At 40.8% G+C, this 23,562-nt stretch overlaps 4 protein-coding genes across 12 annotated transcripts; 1 reads left to right on the top strand and 3 right to left on the bottom strand.

The window, feature by feature from the left end:
- On the bottom strand, window positions 1–10,615 carry LOC105201945 (CCR4-NOT transcription complex subunit 3). Of its 7 annotated transcripts, none has more exons than XM_026132468.2 (9): window positions 8,506–8,747; window positions 5,927–6,159; window positions 5,656–5,811; window positions 5,401–5,580; window positions 5,022–5,309; window positions 4,644–4,899; window positions 3,905–4,521; window positions 3,579–3,833; window positions 1–1,001 (listed from the first exon to the last, which is right to left on the bottom strand). In XM_026132468.2, exons 1-9 carry the CDS (start codon window positions 8,666–8,668, stop codon window positions 888–890), a joined length of 2,262 nt encoding a protein of 753 aa, XP_025988253.1. In that variant the 5' UTR covers window positions 8,669–8,747; the 3' UTR covers window positions 1–887. The 7 variants fall into 7 exon arrangements, with proteins under 7 accessions (XP_025988253.1, XP_011168542.1, XP_011168544.1 ...); XM_011170240.3 differs by having other exon boundaries at window positions 705–3,415; window positions 8,506–8,743; XM_011170242.3 differs by having other exon boundaries at window positions 705–3,415; window positions 3,579–3,788; window positions 8,506–8,740.
- Window positions 9,717–18,480, top strand: LOC105201946. 3 transcript variants are annotated; one of them, XM_011170245.3, is made up of 2 exons: window positions 9,717–10,159; window positions 11,103–18,480. In XM_011170245.3, exon 2 carries the CDS (start codon window positions 11,131–11,133, stop codon window positions 16,933–16,935), a length of 5,805 nt encoding a protein of 1,934 aa, XP_011168547.1. In that variant the 5' UTR covers window positions 9,717–10,159; window positions 11,103–11,130; the 3' UTR covers window positions 16,936–18,480. The 3 variants fall into 3 exon arrangements, with proteins under 3 accessions (XP_011168547.1, XP_011168549.1, XP_039308781.1); XM_011170247.3 differs by having other exon boundaries at window positions 11,107–18,480; XM_039452847.1 differs by lacking the exon at window positions 9,717–10,159 and adding an exon at window positions 10,660–10,889.
- Window positions 17,624–21,095, bottom strand: LOC113003372 (cilia- and flagella-associated protein 251-like). Its single transcript, XM_039452935.1, has 7 exons — window positions 20,960–21,095; window positions 20,409–20,540; window positions 20,240–20,331; window positions 19,607–19,841; window positions 19,058–19,331; window positions 18,553–18,680; window positions 17,624–18,439 (listed from the first exon to the last, which is right to left on the bottom strand). Exons 2-7 carry the CDS (start codon window positions 20,502–20,504, stop codon window positions 18,365–18,367), a joined length of 900 nt encoding a protein of 299 aa, XP_039308869.1. The 5' UTR covers window positions 20,505–20,540; window positions 20,960–21,095; the 3' UTR covers window positions 17,624–18,364.
- Window positions 21,006–23,514, bottom strand: LOC105202107 (cilia- and flagella-associated protein 251). The gene is made up of 9 exons (XM_026132472.2): window positions 23,351–23,514; window positions 23,160–23,292; window positions 22,918–23,081; window positions 22,541–22,720; window positions 22,303–22,411; window positions 22,010–22,221; window positions 21,771–21,922; window positions 21,436–21,641; window positions 21,006–21,184 (listed from the first exon to the last, which is right to left on the bottom strand). Exons 1-9 carry the CDS (start codon window positions 23,478–23,480, stop codon window positions 21,031–21,033), a joined length of 1,440 nt encoding a protein of 479 aa, XP_025988257.2. The 5' UTR covers window positions 23,481–23,514; the 3' UTR covers window positions 21,006–21,030.
- Window positions 23,515–23,562: the final 48 nt, after the last annotated feature.

Genomic DNA, 23,562 nt, shown 5'->3' on the forward strand with positions numbered 1-23,562 from the left:
TATGGTGATAGCGATTAACCACGCTAATCTTGTCTGTATCGTTCCAAGTTTAGTACGTATGCTGAAGTAATCATATGTATCGTATATTATATATCTTTATTAAATCTTTAGATTCTGAACTCAACATATTAAAACTTATGTCACTCTAAAGCTAACAGGATATATGCTTTTCACAGTTCGTGACTCACAGTTCGTTATTCGTACAAAATTTTCAGAAATTCGTCGATTACTAATCTTTTGCATTATTCACAATTTTTATGATTTCTTCAAAATTGAGCAGAAATTTTTTTTCTATTTTATAATCCTTGTTTTTGGAATTTTACAATTATGTGGAAAGTCAATTAGTTATAAACATACATTGTAGAAAGTAATCTAATCAACTTTTCGATTATGTCGATTACCATCATGAGCTTTCCAATGTACACAAGAGTAAAGATGAATCAATACGATTCGATTGATTCGTAAGGATTCACGCTATTTAATTTAACGTCAAAAACGTGTTTTGTTTGATAAACAACAAACTCGACGAATCTGTTCACATAAATATTATACGAACAGTGAATTGCAAATCACGAATCGCGCATAATTTGGCGCAAACTAGACTGGATTAGCGGATGAATGGTGGGACGGAAACTTGTACGAAGATGCACTCCTGTAAGACACTTGAAATATAATTAAAATTCGGCAATAAGGCAAACGTTATATTGAAGAAATTAGTATTGTATTTTAACGACTTGAAGTCTTTGCACAAAGCAGTATGGTATTTAAATATCACTCAAATAATCACAATAAAATATATTATTAAGTAAAATCACAATTTCTTTATCATTTGCGGGGAACGCGTTAGAGGGAAAATTAATTTGAAGCATCGAAGACAAAATTTGTTATTATATAACAAACGAAGGTCTTCTTTTCTTGCACGCTTCTATTTGAGTGTTATCACATAAGCAGAATATCCCGTTTACGAGAAGAAATGCAGACAAAGGAAAGCACGTTCGTCCCTATAGCAGAAAAATGTTATAACGAGTGTTATAACGATCGTCATATGTACAACTTTTACGCTACTGTAAAATTGATAATTGATTGTTTTCGTCAAACCTCTATAGAAAATCAGTAATCGATTGTACAAGTTTTTGTAGTACAAAATACGGTACAAGAAACACGGTAAGCGTTCCTTTGAATTTACAACTACGATGCGTCCTCTAATCGCTAGATTATTAATTGTATAAAGTGGCAACAGATCCTCATTATTTTTCGTAAATTTTTTTAAACCTCTTAACGGCGCACATAATCGCGTATCGCGTAGATTACAACAAATATAAATGTACATTCGGAGAATATTTTTCGGTGTTCTGCCAATGTTTTCTTGTCATTTGCAAAAAGCGCTAGTTGAAAATGCTGCAACTTCAAACTGCGGTATTCATCACGCATTTAACTCGATTATTATCAATGCGATGCAAGCTTGTTAAATCTTGTGTGCAAGCAAGAAAAGTCTGCGTCACACATAAATGTTTTGAACGCGGTCAAAATTCGGAATCGTGCCGATCTCTTGCAGAGATTAAGAAGAAATTCGTACAATCGTATACTGTAAATCTTGTAAAACATTTACCGCAATGTGTGTTTCACTGTTCTTTTTTTTACAGATTTATAATTTTTAGTCTCTTCGATTAATTTAAAATAAATTTGAAGAATGCGTGATCGTGCGATTCCGTTATGCAAATAATATCGAGATCGCCGCAATCTCTGCAACAAGAGTATCTGCTTAGAATACATGTATACGCTACGCTTTATTCGGTAATTAAATTTCGTCTCTCTAACCCGCTAAATAATTGTATGAGAATCTCAACTTAGTTTTTATTACTAGGGAAGGGGGATGTATATCTAATCTCGTTGTCGAAGGCTTTTACGATAATGAACGACGCACCCATAAAATAGGAGCCGCTTTGATCTGCCGGTGCAATCCTGTGCGAGATTATTTACTTTAAATGCCAATCTATCCTTACAGCATGGTTAATAATGCTAATAAAAATCTGTTACGAAGTATTATAAAAAAAATGACAACTATTATCATTCTAGATTTGAAGGTAAAAGAGTAAACGTACCGATAGGTATCTTTCTTTTTTCTTTGTGGCTTTCCAGATTATGAAAAGCATTACGCAATGTCACTTAATTTTATTTTATAACAATGTCACGTAGCATCAGCAATTTATTCGTACATTAATGCATGCACTAGAGCATTACTACGATTAATACTGACAGTTTATAATAAATAAATTCGCACAGTATGACTTCTCTCTCTGCGATTCTCGATAAAACAGATACGCACATGCATCTCGACAGCGATTAACGTCTTACATGACGAGTTAGTAAATTTTAAATGCTTGTAAAGTATCGTAATCTGAGGATTGCAAAGTGTGTAGCATGAAAAGCTTAGCCTAGCACGCTACCGTTAATAATACGCGGTACAATGTTAAAACTTCGACGACGAGCCCCGGCCTTATTAATCGTTAGAACACATATAAGTAACCTATTTCGAAAGCAGAGTCTAATCACGATGGATGGAATGTTTTCTTCCAAACGTAGTAGGTTGAGATGAAGTGCTAGTGCGTGACAAAAATCGAAACAACTTAGGTTTCATTCAAATGAGAAATAAAATATATTCCATAATATTATTATTCACTATTTCTACACATTCTGTACATTAATTCAATTTAAGGGTTTTATACCTCGATACACTTTATACAAAAAGGCTACTTATAATCTAACATTAAGACGTACCATAGCATGAGTGCCCCTCCACCTTACCGCCAGACGGCAGACGGGCCGCACGCATGTTTGTACTGGTATTACAGAGTCAGTCGCCAGCAAGTACATCGTCCTTTCTCTCCCTCTCTCTCGCACTCTTTCTTTCATTCTTTTCCGTTATCACACAGCACACTGAATCATTCCGTGTGTTTTTGCAGTGCTTTCTTCTTCACCCTTTCTTTCCAATCTCCCTCCTGGTTTCCTCATTATTACATTTAATTACGGTCTAATTCCCATACAATCTTTCTGTTTGTTTATTTTTTTCACTCTTTTTTTCCGTTTGACCTTTCATCGAAAAAAAAGGATTAAGAAAGATTTTGTCGTCCCGACATCGAAATGTAATGAAATGCTTTCATTGCCTTTTCTATATACGAATTTGTTCTTTTTATAAACTGATTCTTTTATATTAAATTTTACCGATTTTATACCGAACGGAATTATCTTCTATTCAGATAACACAATACCGGTACAGAAACGGCACATTTCGAAGACTCAATGAGTGACAGAACTTTTAGTTCAGATCTCTGTCCTCTAAGTACTTGTATTCGAAAGTAAATCCTTCTTTTTTCCTCTGCCCCCATTTTTCGTAGTCAAAATAGATGTATGTTCCCTGAAACGCAAGCGATTCTTACAGAACGTCGCCAGATATTACGTCCAGGATAATGCAAATTATCAAATGATCGGCTTATTCCTAATTCCTTGACGATTCTTTTAGAGGTATAAATTACCCTTTTTTTTTTCATAAAAATTGAATAGAAAAGAGATGCACTAACCTGCTCGTATTCTTCGTTAATAACTTTCGGTTCCTCGTGCCTTTGGAACCACATCATATACTTTGTGTGAAACCTCCAGCTTTGTTTTTTCAGAGCCTTTGCTGCTAAATACTGTCCCTTAGACCCCTCCATATAATAGAATATGAAGAACAATGTTTCTGTAGAAAGGCGTTGGAAGAACTCCACTGTATCCGAATGAGGAAGCTGAACCTGAACCAAGCACGTGCGTGCGTTAGCAGCGTCAATCCGTGTGGTCTTTCGTCATACGAAAAGTGAATACAGATTTAGCATCGAATTGAGGATCATAAAACGCATAGGAAATGTACCTGCTGATAATAAGGTGGAGTGGTGCACGTATTTCTCGGCAAATACGAACGTAATCTTTCCGAGTCAGACGGATGCGGCATATGATAGTAGGCGGCTTCCATCATCTGGAACTGCAGCTGGTGCTCCTTCTGTAACGGTACAGGTCCCAGGGGCGCGACCCCAAGCAGCGGAGGAATGTGTGCTTCCGACGTCGCATTATTGTTGCTACTGTTGCTCGTCTTGGCACTGTCAAAGATGTTTCTATTCGGCTCGGAGGGTGGTATCTCGAGACCTGCTCGGACAATTACTTGTTGGGCAATGGATTTTAGAGAGGACATGCTTCCATCGGGAAGCTTAGGGATGAGACCATTGGCAGTGGACGGTGCTGGCGAGCAGGAGTTTGCGGGCATCGGCGAGGATCTACTGCTGACCGACGACTGCGGAGACGAAGATGGCGGTACCGGCGTTGTCATTTCGGTTTCGCTATTGTGATTCTGACTCTGCTGACTGTGCAATACGTGCGTCGTCTGTACCGGCGCCGGATTATTATTGTGCTGTTGCGTAACCGTTTGCGGCACATTCGACGTAACGCTGGACGTAGATGACGTTGACAAGATATTATTCTCGCTGTTGTGAGCTATGGAAACAAAAAAGATTTAATGTTATCTATCGGACCATATCTGCACGATCGCGAATTTATTTTCTACAACAGTATCTACGGACGTGAATGGTCGTGTATGATAAAACGAAATGTCTTACTGGATGTTTTGTTGGAGGTAGAATGGATGGCTTGCGAATTGCTGTGCGAGGCAGCTACGGTGGCGAAATTGCCGGCATTAGTCGTGGCAATGTGATTGCTCGTAGAACTAGGCGAGCTATGGCTAGGTGTCATGGGAATGGTTTTGCTTGGAGTGCTGCTCGATAACATGTTCGATTTTATGGTGGCAGTGCTTCCCGTGGTTGGAATGCTCGCTTGCGTATTCAGTAGCGGCCTGACTGCTGTCGGTTTCACAGGCTGAAATCAAACGAAACATCGGAAGCGATGCTCCATATATCCGTATCGACAGATCCCGACGAGGCTTATCGATCCCCCTTTTGACTTTCTCGAATAAAAATGAAGAACGAAAGGATCCACACCTTGGTTTTCTTGTCATTGTCTGTAGAACTATCGCTCGAATGATTATGCATAGTGGAGCTTAACGACGGTGATGGTATAGGCGAAGTACAAGAATTAGTTGATGTTGGCGTCCCTCCGGTTTCATTACTGTTGTTACTATCCGTTGTCGCTGACGAGGGGATACCAACACCGGACAACTCAACTTCATCGAGGCCGATAATGTCATCGTAAATATATTCGTTTTCCTCAAAATCGGGATCTTGCGAAGATTCGATATAATACTCAACATCATCCTTTATCCTCTTGATCTGTTGATAATTCACATGAAAATTAATAGAAAAATTTATTACAGCTCGTTTACACGATCGCTTCATATTATGCCAATCTGAAAACGCTTACTGTGTTGACTTCGACAGACATATTATCAAGCATACGTAATAATGTCTCCAATTTACGGATATGGTAGCGGTGTTTGTCGAGCTTTGCCTTCAATTCGTCCACCCTATCTTGCTTATCTTTGTCTATCCTTTTCTTCTTTCCCGCTTGTAACGATTCTATTTCCGACTCAAATGTATCCATCTGTAAAAAGGGGAATGTGTTATAATTTCTGCTCAATTACGATTGAATTCAAAATATCTTTATAACAATCGGTACCTGAAGATTGAGAGCGTCTATAGAATTGGCAAGCCAATTAGTAACCTCATCTTTCTCTTTCTGAGCTGGGTCTAATTTCTGAGCAGCGCCTAAACCTTCTTTAGAATAAGCCTTTGTTTTCGTCTCTCTTTCTACAACTTTAAATCTTTCCATTTGCTACAAAGTATAAAATATCTTAAGTAACTTATATATAATAATTTACTCTAATATATTCAATTTTAACTCGAACGTTAAAAGTACACGTCGTAGCATTATATATAAATATACTAACAGTTTCAATCAACTTGCGATAATCGAGAAGTGTGCTCTTATCCTTTATTTCACCCGACGCGATCCAGCTCTTAATTTGATCGCGTAACCTTTGAAGTTTCTTGATTTCCTTTTTGAGATCAGCCTCGTACTTTTCCTTCTGATTACTGTTCGTGGCATTATGAACTTTTTGCCAAATATCTTCAAAGGTTTCCACACCTTCCGTTACTTTTTTAAGGCACCGATCTATTTCACCTAAAACAAAAAAACATCCAAGTTATTATATTGTTTTATATTCATTTACTTGATACAAATTGCTTAATTTTCTGTGAAATTATTTAAAATATAATGGACAGTATTTTAATGTAACTTAAAAATTTTAATATCTCAGCTTTCTCTTTACTTTCTAATTTTCAATTCGTGAAAGGCATAAAGATTTCTAAAAATTAAACCAATTTGAGTCTTTAGCCATGACAAAGTTGGAGTTCAGTTCAATAATTATTTTTTCATTCATTACTCTTCAAGCAAAATAAAAAAAAACCTATATAAATTATGATTTATAAAGATCTGTTTATTTTGCAAGTTGAACTTGAACAGTTCATCTCTCCTTTTCTCTTGAATATATAAAAAGAGGGAAAAAGGAAAGCTTCACCATTCAAGAAGTTCAGACAAAAAGAATTGAATCGTTCCATACATCTGCACATAAGTTAATGAGTTGTACGTAGTTGAGATTATTCGACCTCATATAATAATAATCATAACATGAAATAAATTACATAATAAAATATATTTATTACAAAAGAATCTTTATAAAATGAGAAAGAATATATATCAATAATTATAAGTACAATTTCCTTGCAAGATAAAAATCTAAAGGAGCGAAGATGAGATAACACTTACAAAACAAATACAACAGAAAAAAAATTCTACACTCTGTTTCATTCTCTTAAGATAAAGAACATTTGTGTATTTTACGTCTATCCATAATTTATACTAATAGCAAAGTTGCCAAACAGGTCTCGAAGTATACAACGTACGGCTCGCGTCAATGCGATTAATTAAAGTTCAATACTTTTAAAGGTTATGCTGACAAAATAAAAAGCCGTCGTGTCCACCACAGTGAAGGATTCATATCCGCGATCCCAGGGGCCAAGCAAGACGAGAGCTAGTAAAATTAACGAGCTCGAGCCGAAGCTTGGAACCCGTCCGCGATCGGCGATCTCTCGTAGCCATTTGGCCCACACGACGCTGGACTGGGCCGCCGCGCGATACACCGTGTGCCGGGAATCCGCTGTGCATTCGAGTCGCGCCGAGTCGCGGGCGACTCGGAGCGACTGGAACGCTCGCGTCAGCGACGGAATCGCGAGAGACCGGCGACGAGGAACGAGCCGCGCGACGACCCGGACGACCAGACGGCCGATGCTGCGAGTCGAGAGACAGGAACGGCGATATCCAAATGTAAACACGCTGAAAACACTTTCTCCTCACCTTGCAACTTTCTTGTCGCAGCCATGGCTATGTGAACGTGTGATAAAATGGTTCATGCATAGTCTACACGTATTTGGTGAGATACGAAGCAATTTATCGGTACAAATAGCCGTGGAACAATTATTCCCCGTGTGATATGGGAGCCTCGGCCACAAGATGGCTTCCGTTTTCAAATGACAACGTCCGATCGTCCGTGAGTGTGTCGCGCACAGAGACCCTCCGCGATCCTGCCCCTAGAGACTTCCAACGACGCGCGGCCGCGAGCCCGTGTGAACGTCTGTCCGCGTATGTGATAAACCTCCTGCCGAGAAGCCGGCGCGTCGTCTCGCTTTTGCCGCCCGTAAAAGAATCGCGAGAGAGGCGAGTAGCATCAACAAACGTGATATACACGAGATACGAAGAGCGAGATAGCGCGATACGCGTCGACGCATTCGCACGCATTCTATACCCGATGCACGAACACTTCGATAGCGTTCGCGAACGCGGTATTGCCGTGACGTGATCTAGAGACTTGGCGAGGCTATGCGAATTCCCTATGGGATCTTCGAGAGATTCGCATGCGCGAGCGAAATTCCACGATATCGCAATAGCAGCTATCTTCGGGTAGATTCGCTGGAAACCATCGATATATATCGCATCCTAATGGCGGCCTGCCAATGAGAGTTGCTCTTGTAAATACATCGTCATTAAGCGGCAATAGACTTTTCTAAAGACATTAGCTTAATAATATTAATAAAGTTTGCGCAATTCAATATTAAAATTATGGGAAAGTGCACATCTTGAGATGTCTGTTTGTTTTTGTTATTTTTTTTTGTGTGACCTTTACTCTTTAATTTCTTTTGCGCGATGTCGAATAGAAAGGCATTGCTGATATGTTTTAACAAGTTTATTTATATGTTTTGAAGGTATTGATATTTATAAAGAACAGAAAAAAAGTCAAAATAATTTTAGAAAATAAAAAGTTAAGTTAATTTAACGTTAAATTGATCAAATTTGTCAAGTCATGATTAAAAAGTAATAAATTTGATCAATTTGATATCAAATTGACATTATTGTGACTTTTTTGTTTTTGTTGAATTCCTAATATGTTAATGTAAATCAATATCATCTTACCATTTGTCATATTTACTTCATCTTTACGCCTTTTCACACTATATGATTCAGCAAACACTGCGTCTGCTGCAGCTTTTGGACACGTAAACAATTTAATCAGCAAACTTTTAAGTTTGACTGTTATAAACGAATTGGTACAATTTTTTACTACATAAGCACACATTCTTTTCAAGAAATACAGTATGTCACTGTCAAATATCCACGCTTTCTGGTAATAACAATATCATATGTCACGCTTTCGATAGCAAACAGCCACATGTTATAGTCGAAATGCTCCGAAAAGTACCGAGTCCATCGATATACATATACAATGACAGTGGTGGGGGTAAGAAACAGACAAGGTAAGAGACAGACAAATGGAATAACATTTTTTCTTTGTCTACTAAAGCCTGATTGGTTGCTAAATCAACACAATCAATCAGACTTTAATAGACGAATAGATGAGCGGTTGCACTGCTAGAGCCATAATTTTTGAAAACATGTAAATATTTTTTGTATACGAAAGTTATTTGCACGGTTTTTTTTTAAGAGCCCTTCAATAAGATGCACTCATTGGTTTTTACCTGAGCTACATTCTAAATCGCCCGGATATCATTTCATTTTTGTTATTTATTAAGTGTTAAACAAGGATAAAATAATATCCGAGAGCGATGTTTCTGAACGCAGCCTTGTAGATACAAGCAATTAAGACTACAGCAAGCGCGAGCATCAGCCAATCAACAAAGCTTATCGTTTGCTGCGTACAGTTTGAATCAGACTTTACGTTCCCCGCGTTCGGCGAGCAGAGCTGGGTTCCAAAACCCATCGAAAAAAAGTATTGCAACCGTTCTGTTCACTGCGCACTTTTTATGCATACAAAATCTATTTGGACAAGACTACCAGAGACGCGTTTATTGGCACGTTCATAAACAGGGCTGTTCGCGCGCGGGAACGTGCCGAGAAATATCAAGAGTTTCGCTGATCCTCGGATTTACGTTCGACGGCGGTTTTGAGCGTCGCCGTCGTCGCCGGTTTGCCCGTCGCCGGTCACACCGTATCAAGTGTCATCCGTCTAGAAGGAGGCATGGGAGGTGTCGCGGGCACAACGGTGGACGTACGCGTGTATATCCGCGAGAGATGCCGTCATTGCCGTCGTGCCGCCGTTCGACGGCCCTGAAGCACCGAGCAGCGAGCGGCACTCGCATTCGTTCATTTCGTTCTCGTAGTCGCGTCCTCGTAGTCGCGTCCGCGCTTGTCCTCTCGTCGTGGCTGCTCTCGTCTACATATCAAAATCGAGTGTTCGCGACGACGTCACGTCATCGTCAGCAGCAACCTCGTGACCCCGCGCGCGCGAGTCACGTACGGTATACCGCCCCATTGGACTCGGGCTTAACCTCGCGCGTGGCGACGACGGCGGCGACGGCGGCTCTACCAGGGCGAGCCGCGCGCGGCACGGTCGCTATGGCAAAGGGTGGCATCACTGGGAACGTGTTGGAAGCCACGGGACGATGCAGCGCTCATTGATATGACGCCATTTTACTAACCTTTCCGTCGTGTACCACTACGAGTCGTTCGGGGCCACCGAAACGCTTCGCGCTGCGCGCCGCATGCCACGCGGCTGTTCGCAACGTTCCACGGACTACGCTCAACGCCTGACCCCGGACGCTCCGCGAAAGTAAGTTCGACGTGAGAGCTCGGCTTCGCGATACCACGCGACCGCGAGATCGCGGGAACTCGCGCGCGCCCCGCTCTCCCGTTCTCGCCTATCCGCTCTCTCTCCGCGCGAGTCATCCTCGCGCACGGCGCGCGTTTCCGTCGTCTTTGTCCACGCTTGCGGCCCGGCTTTCGCCGGGGATCGTTACGCGGTGACGACTCGCGCGATCACGGGAAAAGTGTGAGAGAATCGTCGACTGCCGCCGCGATTCGACGATCTCCGTTCCGGGTTTTCGGCGTGCCTACCTTGGACGCCGCTTCTTCGTTTTCTCTTTCCTTCGGAAGGTGGTGGTGGTAGTGATGGTGGTGACGACGGCGGCGGCGGCTTCCGTGCGACCGCGAGCCCGAAATCGCGGCGTAGTCTTCGTGCTTCTCTGGATGACATGTGACTGTGAATAGGAGTCCGAGTTTCCTTTTTTTTCCCTTCCGTCTGCTTTACGACGTAGCGAAAGTGTGAAATGCTCCGAGAGCAGGAATCGTGACGGGTGATCGCGCGTCGTCCACGCGACGAGTCATCGAGTCGCACGTAATGCGACGCAATAGGACGAGTTTGTTATTAGCAATTCCACTGAGAAGTCACTAGCGAATTTGTGTTGATGATGTGTTTCTGTCGCATCGAATCAGCGTCAAGAAGGCTTTGATTATTTCGAGTTTAAATTTACATCGTTACGAGACTAATATTTTTTTCGATAGTAAATAAAAACCATGATATTTCAAAATAGTAAATAAACACATTTAGCATTTAGTAATAAACTCGCCGTTGCACGTTTACCTTAATCATTATTATCTTTTTTTTAATGACTTTGTTTTTGTTTGAAAAATCTATATTTACATATAAATTAGTTATTTTATATTTACACCTATGTGATGTGTGTATAGATGTTACATGTAAGTGTGTGTTTCAGGTAGATTGCTGTAACAGTTCGCACTATTATGGAAGATGAGGATGGAGAAAGTAAAATAGTAGATATGTGGAACATATTGGAGGAGCAGCGACTCAATGATTCCACATTGGACAATGCACTGAAACATTCCATCGGCGACGTGTACAGAGCTGCAATCGAGGAGGAACAGTTGATCCGCTACAACTCCATCATAGCGAACGACACGTCAGCCAAAAATATTGTCCCAGAGTCAAAACTCCTAGGCTTCAAGGGCTTCAAGAAGCGGATTTTGTCCGAGGCTCGGGAAGTTCCCACCGCCGCGCCAAAGAACAGCGCGCCAGCCTGGCAATCGACGCATCCCAATGCGAGAACCGGCAGGGACAAGGGAGTGGAGAGGAAGCGGAAGCGTAAGATAACGGAGTACGCTCAATATCTGGGCCTCCGACCGTCCGCGAGATACAAGTGCTCCAAGTGCCACGCGTGGTCCAGTTACGGTCGCAACTCGAAACAGAACTCGTGCGCCTGTAATCCTAGTATGACACCGATGCCCAGTACATCCGAGTCGAGTGCCTCGGTGCCGCACGCGAGCAACTTCAAGATCACGCGGAAGGTTTACTTGTGCTCGGCGTGTGGCACGTACTTTGAAAATTGGAACTTGTTCTTGCACATGAGGGACATACACAAGCGTCACATATGCCTTTACTGCCTAGGCATGTTTGGCCAGGCGGAGAGGCTGTCGTATCATTTGATGAACAAGCACAGCGTTCCGGAGATGGCGTTCTCCTCGGTGGAGGATTTCTATCACGCCTTCAAGGGCTCGTGTTACCTGATCTGTTGCAGCTGCGAGAAGGTGTTCTCGGAGACCGACGATTTCTTCAATCACTTTTGTTCCCCGGTGTTGGAACAGGACGCGACCGTAGCCGTTGCGTCTATGTGCACCATATGTAGGCAAACCGGCACGCACGCGAGTACCTGTAATTTCACACTATCGTTGGATACGGATAAGGAATTGTGTAGCGCCTCAACGCCCCTGACAGTCTCCGCTGATGCAACGTGTACGGACAATGCATCACCGGCGACCGTTCCTCCGTCGGAGATAACTACGAATCTCGGGGGTAAAGGACTACCGAGAAAAGCGTTAAAATACAACAGGAGGAAACGCGGAAGGGACGATACAACGCAACAGTCCAATCAGCAACAAAAATTGAGCCCGCTGACGAAGCTTGGCGCAAAAGGCCCGTGTAACGAGAATCAATTCGATTGCGATCTCGATGTCCAAAGAGAAATTACGAACAGTTTACCTAGGGATACAGTCACCGAAACGATAATGGAAGTGTCCAGGTACACGGGCGGTAATTCATCCGACGAGAATGATGAGAACGACGAACAAGCGATGAATAAAGAAGTGTACAACAATCGTGACAGAAGCTCGGGAGGAAAGTCGCCGGTTCAAAATTGTCAACTCGATTTCAGTGAGCCTTACGATAGTGTAACCGAGACTATCATGGAGGTGTCACGCTACACGGGCGAAGAAAATAAGAATGAGAGAGAAGATGCAACGTATACCCCAAATGCACGTGCGTCGCATGCGCTTGAAAAGATGGATAATGAAGACGAGGAAACGTGTGAAAAAAGTGACACCGATCCGTCACGCTCGGTCAGTTCGAGAGCACCTAGTCCAATGCAGTGGGACGCCGAGGAGATGGCGACAGCGGATACAAAAACGAACGCTACGTGCGAGACTACCAAGTACGACAGTTCACGAGATGCGCAAAGTTGCAGTCCCATCAATCGATCATTGTTTAGTCCGCAACACGAATCGCACATATCGGATCCGCAATCCAAAGAAAGAGACAGTTCCGAGGATGCCGACAAGAAGAAGGTGGAGAAACCTGTCGCGACGAACGCCACCGAATCTCAAGCCTCAGTTTCGTTTAACGCCGTTGCTTCTTCCGATAGGAGTTTGGTCATCAAGATTTGTAATAGGAACTCGCAATTCAGAGTTGCGACAACCACCGTCACGAGTAGGGAATCCGAGGAGAACAACAACGCCGAAGAATCAACGTCGAAGGAGAGACTGTCGAACGGTTCGGAATTGGAGAGGGACATCGTTGGCGATAATCAAGCGAACGAACTGGACGATAGTGATTCCGACAGCGATAAATTGGCGGTAGTAGACAGCAATCCGGAGGAGGATGAGGAAGCGGATGACGGTGAGGAGGGCGAAGAAGCCGACGAGGCCGAAGACAGGCGCGACGACGCGGAAGACGAAAACCAAAGGAACCAGGGGGAAAATGACGAAACTAGAATTGGAACATATACCGATGAGTTATTTTCTGTCACGGGAACGTCGATGTCGGTCGGTAACACCAGCGAGACGTCCGTTAGCAACGCAGTCGGAGATGTTGCGAAGGAACAAGTGAGAAGCCATACGGTGGACAATGCTGGTATCGTGTTGGCCGGCGAGGATGTCCCGTGTATTGACCTGAACGTCGAGGGCACGCTGGACAGCATGGAGCTGGAGGAGCTTTTGAAACGTTGCATACAGGCAGCCAGTCCCACCTGCGTGTACTGTAACCACGCACGATACATCGCCGTCAACGGCAGACAGCTAGGCCTGCACATGCTGGCGGAGCACAAGTTTCAGCCGCAGCATCCCGCGATAATCATACACGCGGAACAGTTCACCGTGCGAGTGAAGAGATCCCTCGACGAGCTCGAATCCCGTTACTTTAATCTGGATACGTATAACAGCATGGATGGCACGTACAACGTGCCGAAAGTGTTGATATACGAGTGTTTTCATTGCAGATTTCATTCAACGGTGCACAAGGAGTTATACTTGCATAACCGGAAGATGCATCAGAAGACCATATTGATCTGCATAATGTGCAAATCGACGTTCTACAGTTATAGCGAGTTGGTGTGCCATCTGTGTCCTGGCGTTTACTCGCCGAATGTGAATCTGCGATATCGATGTTGCCTCTGCTCGGTGGCGAGTCTCCCGTCGGCGTTCCGATTGATGGTTCACGTGCGCAAACGTCATCACGCCTGCGACGTCTGTCTGGAGTCTACAGGCAATCAGCAGCGTCTCTCGAATCATGTATGGAAGCACAAGCTACATCATTTGTGTTACAGATGCGGCATCGCGTACCGTAACAAACCGGACATTACGAAACATCTGTTCTGGAAGCACGGCACGGAGAGCGTCCTGTGTCGAAAATGCTTGCAGAAGAAATGGCCGCACATATATCATTTCTGTATACCGCCCACAGCGTTCGTCTGCGAGGAGTGCGGCTCGAGTTTTAGGCGCGCAGTGGCGCTTAAGGTGCACAAGAGGCTGCACTCCGGCGATTCACCGTACGGCTGCGATGAATGCGAGCAGCGTTTTATATCGCGAAAACTCCTGGCCAAGCATCAAACGGCTCATAGGGAACCCGAACCGGAAAATGTCCACGTGGAAGTAACGAATACGGATGTCCCGTTGATGGACAAGGATGAAAAATTGGACAAGGACATGCCCGTGGCGACAACCGACGGGGACCCGACGACGGGAGTAGAGACCACGTCAAAAAATGTCAAAGAGGCTGTGAAAAGAGTGGTCGATGTTTACGATCTGCCGCCACTCAATCTGTCGTCTGAAAGCGACACGGATAGCGAGGAGGAAAAGGAGAAGGAAAAACCCACTTCCACGGAAAAATCACCGGAGAAGGAAAATATTGAGGAAGACGCAGTGAAGAAGAATGAAATCACCGAAACGACCGTCGCCGACGATGAAGACGTTGCCGCGTCGAGCAACGACATAGTCGAGGTAGAGCGGAACGAAGAAGAGAAGAAGCAGGAAGCGCGCATTATGGACGGTATTTGGGACAACTTTAAGACGTATGCTGCCAGTCTGGACGTAGAGGAATCCGCCAAGAATGTCGCGTTGAAAGAGAGCGTACCTGAAACCGACGCCGCGTACTTGAGGAGTATCGTTTTTTCCGACCACGATTATTGCGTAGTACATTCATCCGATAAAGAGAAAAAGGAAGATGAAGCTACTTCCAAGGACGACGATGCGACGGCACACGAAACCAAATCTGGAAGAAGTCCATCACCCGGTACTCCGACTCGCAACGCTGGAGGCGACAACGACGCGAACAAACGGAAGGCAAAGACACCCAAGAAGAAAAAGAGAAGTGGCAGCACGTCATCCACGAGCGACTCTTCGAGCGACACCGACTCAACCAGTTGCTCATGTGGCACCAATTGCAGCTGCAGCAGTTCTTCGTCTGGCAGCTCCTCTAGTTCTAGTAGCAGCTCCGATTCCGATAGTTCCGCGTCTGAAAGTTCGCCTAGAAAGCAATCCGGCAGTCGTAAGGAACGGAATAAAAAGGAGAAGGAAACTGCACGGGAAAATAAATCGCAGTCCCTCGAGCCGGAGAACAAGCCGGAGATCACGATAGAGAACGGTCCTACAGACCCTGAGATAGTAACGAGCGAGCCTTCTCCGATGAAGCTCTTGCGGGAATCTGACTTGGAGACCGAGGAAACCGAAACGGACGAGGATTTCTATGATGAATATCCACAGCTGCTCGCTAATAAATTACTGGCGGAGAAGCGCAATCAGTTGCTACTGTTGGCTACTGTAGCGCCAGCATCAACGCCGACCTCGACGCCAACCTCGACGCCGACCTCAACGTTGATGTCAACGATGGAACAATCGTCGATGCCACTAAATAACGGTGTTCTGGTCGCAGAAACGGCACTATCAGATCCGGTCGCAATGTCCTTAGAAAATCAACAGCCGCAACAGCAACAAAAGAGAAAAACAAAAACGAAAAAACGACGGAAGGGCGAAAGGAGCGGTAAGCGGAACGCGATTACAGCACCCATCGTAGAATCGATCAAACTGAACATTCCCAAGGCACTTTACCAGAAGAATTCGGGGTTTACTGCGTCATCACAGCCAACTTTGCCATTACATCCCAACAGCAGGTCCTCGACGCCGAACATGTTAGCGGCTGCAACGTTCAACGACTTTCATAGCGGCAATGCTGCGAACATCGCGATAGAGATGCAACAACAAATGTCATCGGCCGTCACCACCGCCGTCATTGGCGTATCGAATCAGAACGTCGGTGGCAGTGGTGGTACGGACACGGAGAATAAGAGAGTTTCGAAGAGAAAACGCGTGCCGAAGCGCTTTTATGGTGACTCGAGCGACGACGAGCCACAAGAAAAACAGTCGTTCGGCCGATGGCGAAAAAACGAGACAAACATCTCTACAGCCGCTACTATCATCACAACCACTACTATTACTCCTATTACTACCGCCACGACCAACACCATCCCGGCTTTTACACCGCTGCCGCCGACAATAATGACACCGCCAAATTCGAAGCCGTTGGTGTCGAGATTGTCTTTGAGCGGTAAAATTATACAAACATATAGCAACAAACATATGGTAACTCAAGTGGAGCAGGTAGTTGCAAGCCAGCAGCAAACGGCTCTACCAGAAGCATTACCAATCGCCGCACCAACGTCCGCCACTGAATCCGAGGATCCCGTAGAAAGCAGCAGCGACAGCAGCGAATCTGAGGCGGAGAATACTGTAGAATCGCCAAAGATCAACCCACCGATGCTAGCCGTTGGTGCATCGACTGCTGAACGGCCCGGCAAGATCTATTGTTACTGTCGATGTCCCTATGACGAGGTGTCGGAAATGATAGCTTGCGATGGTGATGACTGTCGCATCGAGTGGTTCCATTTCGAATGCGTCGGTATAATGGTGCCGCCCAAAGGCAAGTGGTATTGCCCGGACTGCAGGAATAAGCACGGTATTGTGCAGAACGACGAGTACTGCGATTGATAGTTGCCGCGTAGAACGACGATAGACGACGGCATGTTATTACCAAATTCGAGCAATCGGATCGTTGCTTTTTAGGCATAATGCTAGAATTTTTGTCTTTTTTTCTTTTTCACGAGCGTACGAAAGGAAAAAAAAAATTGCTACACTGTTCCACGTTGATATTTTTCTTAAACCGATACACAGAGAGTGTTTGTACATAACTATGTAAATACGTCTTAGAATTATAAGAATGAAATAAGGTTTTTTGTGTACATTTCTTTGTACTTCTTTTAACGGCAGCATGTATAAATAGATAGCGTTTGTAGGTAGATGATTAAGTAAATAGGTATATCACCGGCAAGGTATTATCATTAACATCTATTGACAATGTTTCAACTACATCTGATGTAAATATCTAAATTAACTTATATAATAATGGTACCTTATTGGTGATAGTATAGATAATGGTACGAAATCGAACCTAGCAATGTGGCAGGGTTGCGTCTCTCACAAATCTTAGGATCTTTGCCTGATTGCGATTACACTTGCAATCGTTGGCATTTCTGGCGGTGTCTGTACCCCGGTCTTAGAGCTATCCTCTATTACGGTTGGCGCTTAAATCTATCTCTGTTGGTCCGGTAAGACCACGCTGTTAAATGTTTAATGTAACTGTCGAATTTAATTTTCCGCGAATACGGAAATGCGATTATTTTTTTCTTTTTCGTTGTACTCTAAATTTTTTAAATACTATATCCTCAAAGCGTCATCGATTATTTCTTTAATGATGGCGACATACGAATATTATTGAGTGGCGCTTCCTTAAAGCAATGTATCTCTCGGGAGGCGAATCTTTCCTTGCTTCTAGTCTTTTGTAGGTATTGTTTTGGAATAAAACCCCTTATTCTTTCAGCAGTCAAAACGTCCCTTTTGCCAATAGTTTTTTTGCGGAAAAAAAAACCGGTCAACGATAATTATGTGGTAGTACAATTATCTGTTTTATTTTTTTGTAATACAAGTTTACAAATATTGGCGAACAACGTCATCCTTCGACTTTAAACTGTCGATTAATAAAATAATAACGCGCGGTAATTGCAAGTATATAATATTGGAAATAATTAATGTTTATTGAACATTTTATTGAACACACATTGCTACAGCAAGTACGAGGAAACAAATTTATATCATGGTCTTATATTATTTTCTCGTTTCGTACAAATTACATAAATTTTTATGGGAATAAATGAAACGACGAAACGTTGCTGACGATCCTGCCAGCGTTCTCCTTTAACACTTGTCATAATTTTAATTTAAATTTTAGCAGAACGAAACGCGGTCGCGCGCGCAATTTTTGTCTTCAGTTTAACGGTTGTATGCGTTTAACGGACCTCGTCACAGCGGTAGCTGTAAACAAATCTTTAGAGTACTGCAAGTAACTGTCACGCTGATTTCCTCAATTGTCAGCCATAGTTTCCTCTAGTAATTCAATATCCATGATGTCCATGGTGAAATCTTTGTAAGATATTCTCTGTATCATAACGTAATAATACATTACTCTCGGGAAGCCTAGCGACCAGTCTATCTTATTTATCGCCCATTTGCGTAATTTTTAAACGTATCGCATGTGAAGGAAATTGTTACCGGCGGGAGAAAACGGAAATTGGACACGGATCTTTGCGATGGACTTGGTTGAATCTCGATCACTTCCTCGTTGGGAGACACAAGTGCCTTGAGATATGTATATGCTTCTTGCCAAGTCAACGGTTCACCTGCGATAAATAGGAGTATAAGAAGATTTATTTTCAAAGTAATGTAAGTTCAGTTTCAATATTTCACTCTATTTATTTAAGCTTTGAAGAATTTTTTTGTTTTTTTTTGTCTGTTCAAAAGCACAGTTTACTAATATATACTTGATTCAAAACACAATTATATTTATTAATATATACTTGATTCAAAACACGATTATAAATTCTAAATAGAAGCAGAGCAAATAAAATACTAAATAAGTAATGAATCTCAGACTAAATTTGATAGACTGTTGGTTTATATAGGGTTTATAAACCAGGATATAATTAATGATTTAAGAATGTACCTTTAATTAATAACTGAGATAAGATTAATCAATAACAAATTTGACCGGACGTACCGATCGGCTTATCGTCTTCCATTAAAGTTTGCAATATTGTCCCACCGAATAAAATATCCATAAACTGCTCTCGCGTTAAAGTAGGGTTTTCCATACTGGCAGAATTCTCTTCAATGAACGTACGAAAAGCTTCCTTTATGTTACGCATGCAAAGTCCGAATACGGGTCGATGATTCACAAACAGTTGCACGAATTCGTTAAAAGTGATCTTTTCGACAAGTTTATCAGTTTTATCGTAATGTTTGTAGCATACTTCTGTCTTGATATCCTCAATCTTAAAAATAGATTTATTTTAGTGAATACAATAGCTGCAATGTGTTAAAACCAATTGAGAATCTTTTATTATGCTTATTGTGTGTTACTTTAAAAAAATGTTTAACTTGTTGCAGAAGAGATATGTCAAAAATAAAGAAAGATGATTTAATACTTTTTTCTTGCAAATGAAGAAAAACATCTGTTTATAAAAAAATTCATCATTTGAAATTAAAATTCTGACTTTTGAAATATTGCATTGCATAATATATTTCGTAATATTATGCAAAGATATACTTCTTTGTTGGTCGGATAATATCCAATAGCTCGCATAAGATTTGGAATCTGCTCGACAACCACAGTATTGGAAATGATTCTAGGAACGGTTGTATTTTCTTCCTGATGTAATATCTGCGCATAATAGAACATATCTTTCATCTCGTTTGCCAGCCATCCCTTTTCTCCACCCTCGATGAGGCAATAAAACGGCGAGAGTCCTTCTTCACCTAGTTGCGCCATTATGTCAACGGATCTGAAAAAATTTCTCTTCATAATGGTATTGTATTAAAAACTCATCATTTTAGCTCTATTAAACGGTAATATCAGAACAGAGAAATTTAACTTTGCAATATAAACCCAAGTAAATAAATTTTTTGTTTGTGTAATTTTTTTTCTTTAATTTGTAAAATAATTATAAATTTATAATCAATCGTTATATGGTTTTTTTCGTTAAAATTGTATTTAAATTAAATAACAAGATTATCGATAAATGATAGTTCAAAATAAAATCATACTTTTCAGATCTATAAATGAGAAGAAATATATTATTCTAACATGCATTGAAAAAAAAATGCAGTTTCTCACTTTTGACTAAAAATTCAATACAGTCGCAATGAAAAGCCGGAAGTCTAAATTATAACACAAGCCAACCTGAGTTTGATTTTCCACATTAATACACATGGATCGTTGTAACCAGCGGTAAAAAGCATTTCTCTATTGTTGCTGATAGAGATACTTATTATCTGAAAATTAGATGGATTATGATATTCGATAATTAAATTAAATTATTAAACGAAAATATGTATACTGAATGACTAACTTTTTGCGGATGGCCCGTCATGCCGACGACCTTGTATGGATTACCGTCGAGAGGCATTAATTGAAGACCGATTTCTTTATTGGTCGCAAACACCATGTAACCATTATTGTTAACAAGTTTGTCCGTTAAGATCTGTATTAGTGATTTTTAATACAGTACAATTAATTACAAAAAGATGGAAATTTTCTGATAAAATAAGGTCAGAAAAAGTTTCAAATTTAAATGTGAAATTTTACATAAATGGAAAATACTTTCTTTGTTGTTTAATTATTTTACACTATTATAAAATATTCATAATGAATATTTTTAAATAAAAAATGACACAATGCAGTTGCCTGCTTGTATCAATATGATAGATTAACGTATTTAATTTTTTATTATTTTAAAGTTTTTTATAGTTTGATTGTACTAGAACATCTGTTTTTAAATGTTTCTACTATAATATAATCTACATTTTCCATTATATTATATTGTTAGAAATTTCATTACGTTACTTGAAAATGTTGTACTGGTTCTTCGAAGGTCGGCCCTAAGTAAGTACCGCGAATTACCTTAGTAGCATTACTGAAGATCTTGTATTTGTACTGCAATTTATTGGGATATTATGTTTTGCTAACACGATCTATACAAATCGTAAGAGCATTACTTCAGAATTTGAGATCATGAGGAATCTTTCATTGTCGAATTTGGGATACCACGCCAGACAAAGGGGAATGGCACTCTGTTCTATTTGATCAATATGCAAGATTTGAAGTCCTGGCACTGGATACGGTCCACTATAATAAAATATAAAAAAGTAGCTTGCAAATTATATTTATTATTATTTCCAGATGTTTGGAAAATTAACTAAATAACACATAATAACACATCCCCATTATATTAGATTCTCATACATATAATTCCATTGCACTATTCTTATTCACGATAAATTCTTTTTTCATTATAACATTTACGTATGTAAATATTTCATTCAAATCAATTAAAACTACATCAACGATTGCAATTTCAATATAATTCGAGGTACAACCTGTGTGCGAGATCGTATTCAATGAGCTCTCGATCCTCTCCCAAAGAGAAAAATCGTGGTGCATTGGAATCAGATGCGGCTGAGCCGAAAAGTATGTCTCTGATGGGTAAATAATGTGAGTGATATTTTCCGATAAAGTTCCAAATGTTACGCTCCTTCGAAGAAACATTACTGTTTCTTTTGAACACTACCACTGTCAAGACGTGCTGCAAATTATATATTTATCTTAAAAAATGATTTATTTATTATTAAATGAATAATTAATTAGAAAAATTAATTAAAATCATTTTCATAACATGCAATTCACAAAATGGAGTGCGGAACAATTTTCTTACTGCGTAAGCCATGTATTCGGCACACCGCGTGAAAGCGATTTTATTGACGGCCGTCGAAGAATGCTTGTATGGTATTTCATCTATAGGATCTAAGGTGATGTGATGTAGAATCCAGAGCGCCCCGTTTTCTAAACCGCACACCAGCATATCGCCTAAGAGAAAATAAACATTCTTCTCGTAAAGATTCTTCTTTTTCCTTTATAATAATAAAGGTACATTGAAGATTTATCATATATTACATTTTGGCGAGAACTTCAGGGCCGTGACAGCCTTCAAAGACTCATGACTTTGTAGACAGGTGACATAAACAATGTTTTCATCAGTTATCTGCCTTTTGAGAATTGGCTGGTAATCCGGAAGAGGTGGTACGTTCCTGGATATCATCAAAGTGCACTTCTCATGGTCGTATAAATGCACGGTACCTTGTGCATCACCCACAACCACATAATTGCTGTAAAAAAAAACATTTTATGTTATTAAATTCGTTTTAACAGGTTTTTTTTTGTTATAGATCTATTTATAATTTTTCTACCTTTCTGGATGAGCATCTATACTAGTGGTGGCTGCAACCGGATGAGAAAACACAACATGACACTTCTGCTTCCAGATTTCTATTAGCGCTACTATGCCCGTAGAAGAACCTAAAATATAAATGGTTGAAAATAAAAGAAATGTGATAATCTATAATTACATATATATATATATACATATATATATATATATATATTAATTTATATAATATCTTGTGAATTATGGCAAGAAGTTCTTACATGCAAGAAAATTTCGAACATTAAATGGAGAACACTGTAAAGTAGCATCCGTTGGCAAGCCATTCGGTATTATTTCGTTAGTTGCGGTGGATTTACTCTGATAAATTTGCGTAATACATTCTGCATTTACAGTAAGTGTTGATGAGATTGTCTCTGTTTTGCTATCATCTTGATGCTCGTCTGATTCATGAAAATATGTCGGTTTGTTATAATTCTATTTTTTTTATGCATATTGTTACACATAACAAAGCCTTTCCTCTTTACATGTGATATTAAATGAAAAAGCACATGTTAAAAAGGAACAACTTTGAAATTTGAAAGAGCAGAATTCGAAAAAAAGGTATTGAATAGATTCATTTGAAACAATTAAGGCTCACTTTTAGGTACATCGACCTCAAATGCCGGAGCTAGTAAATTAGATTGAAGGTCAAAGCTTATCCATCGAATGGAATCGAGATCGCAACTCTGACACCAATACAAAAGTTTCAATTGATAGTCATAAAAAGTAACACGACCATTCGAATTTCCCGTAACAAGCATACTGTAGGATTAAATTATCTCATATTAAGTCATAATAAGTTTATCGCTAGATTTACTGAAAGTTTAAAATTTATGTTACCCTTCGTTATCAATGATAACAGTAATACTGCTTTTCTGTAAATTAAGAGTCTTTAAGTGCTTTTTCTTCTTGAAATTATCACCAATAGCGTGCTTATCATCGTAAAGGACATTGTCCCACACCAAAATGTAGCCTGAAATAATAACAGTGTCAAACAAGTATTACTCAATCGAACTATTAATAAACAGTACCATTTGTACACGCTGTAAATACTTGCTGCATTTTCGATACGTAGCATGACATATTAAACATGCCGACACGTTGAAATTTTGCCATAACTTTGGGACAATCGCAGTTCAAAGCATCACCATTCTTATTCATGAAATTCAAAAGAAATACATAATATATAAGACACAATAAATGTTATTGTAACTGAAGTTGTTATATCTTCAGAATTAAATCA

The sequence above is a fragment of the Solenopsis invicta genome, chromosome 1 (genome assembly GCF_016802725.1).
Source record: "Solenopsis invicta isolate M01_SB chromosome 1, UNIL_Sinv_3.0, whole genome shotgun sequence".
Classification (NCBI taxonomy): domain Eukaryota; kingdom Metazoa; phylum Arthropoda; class Insecta; order Hymenoptera; family Formicidae; genus Solenopsis; species Solenopsis invicta.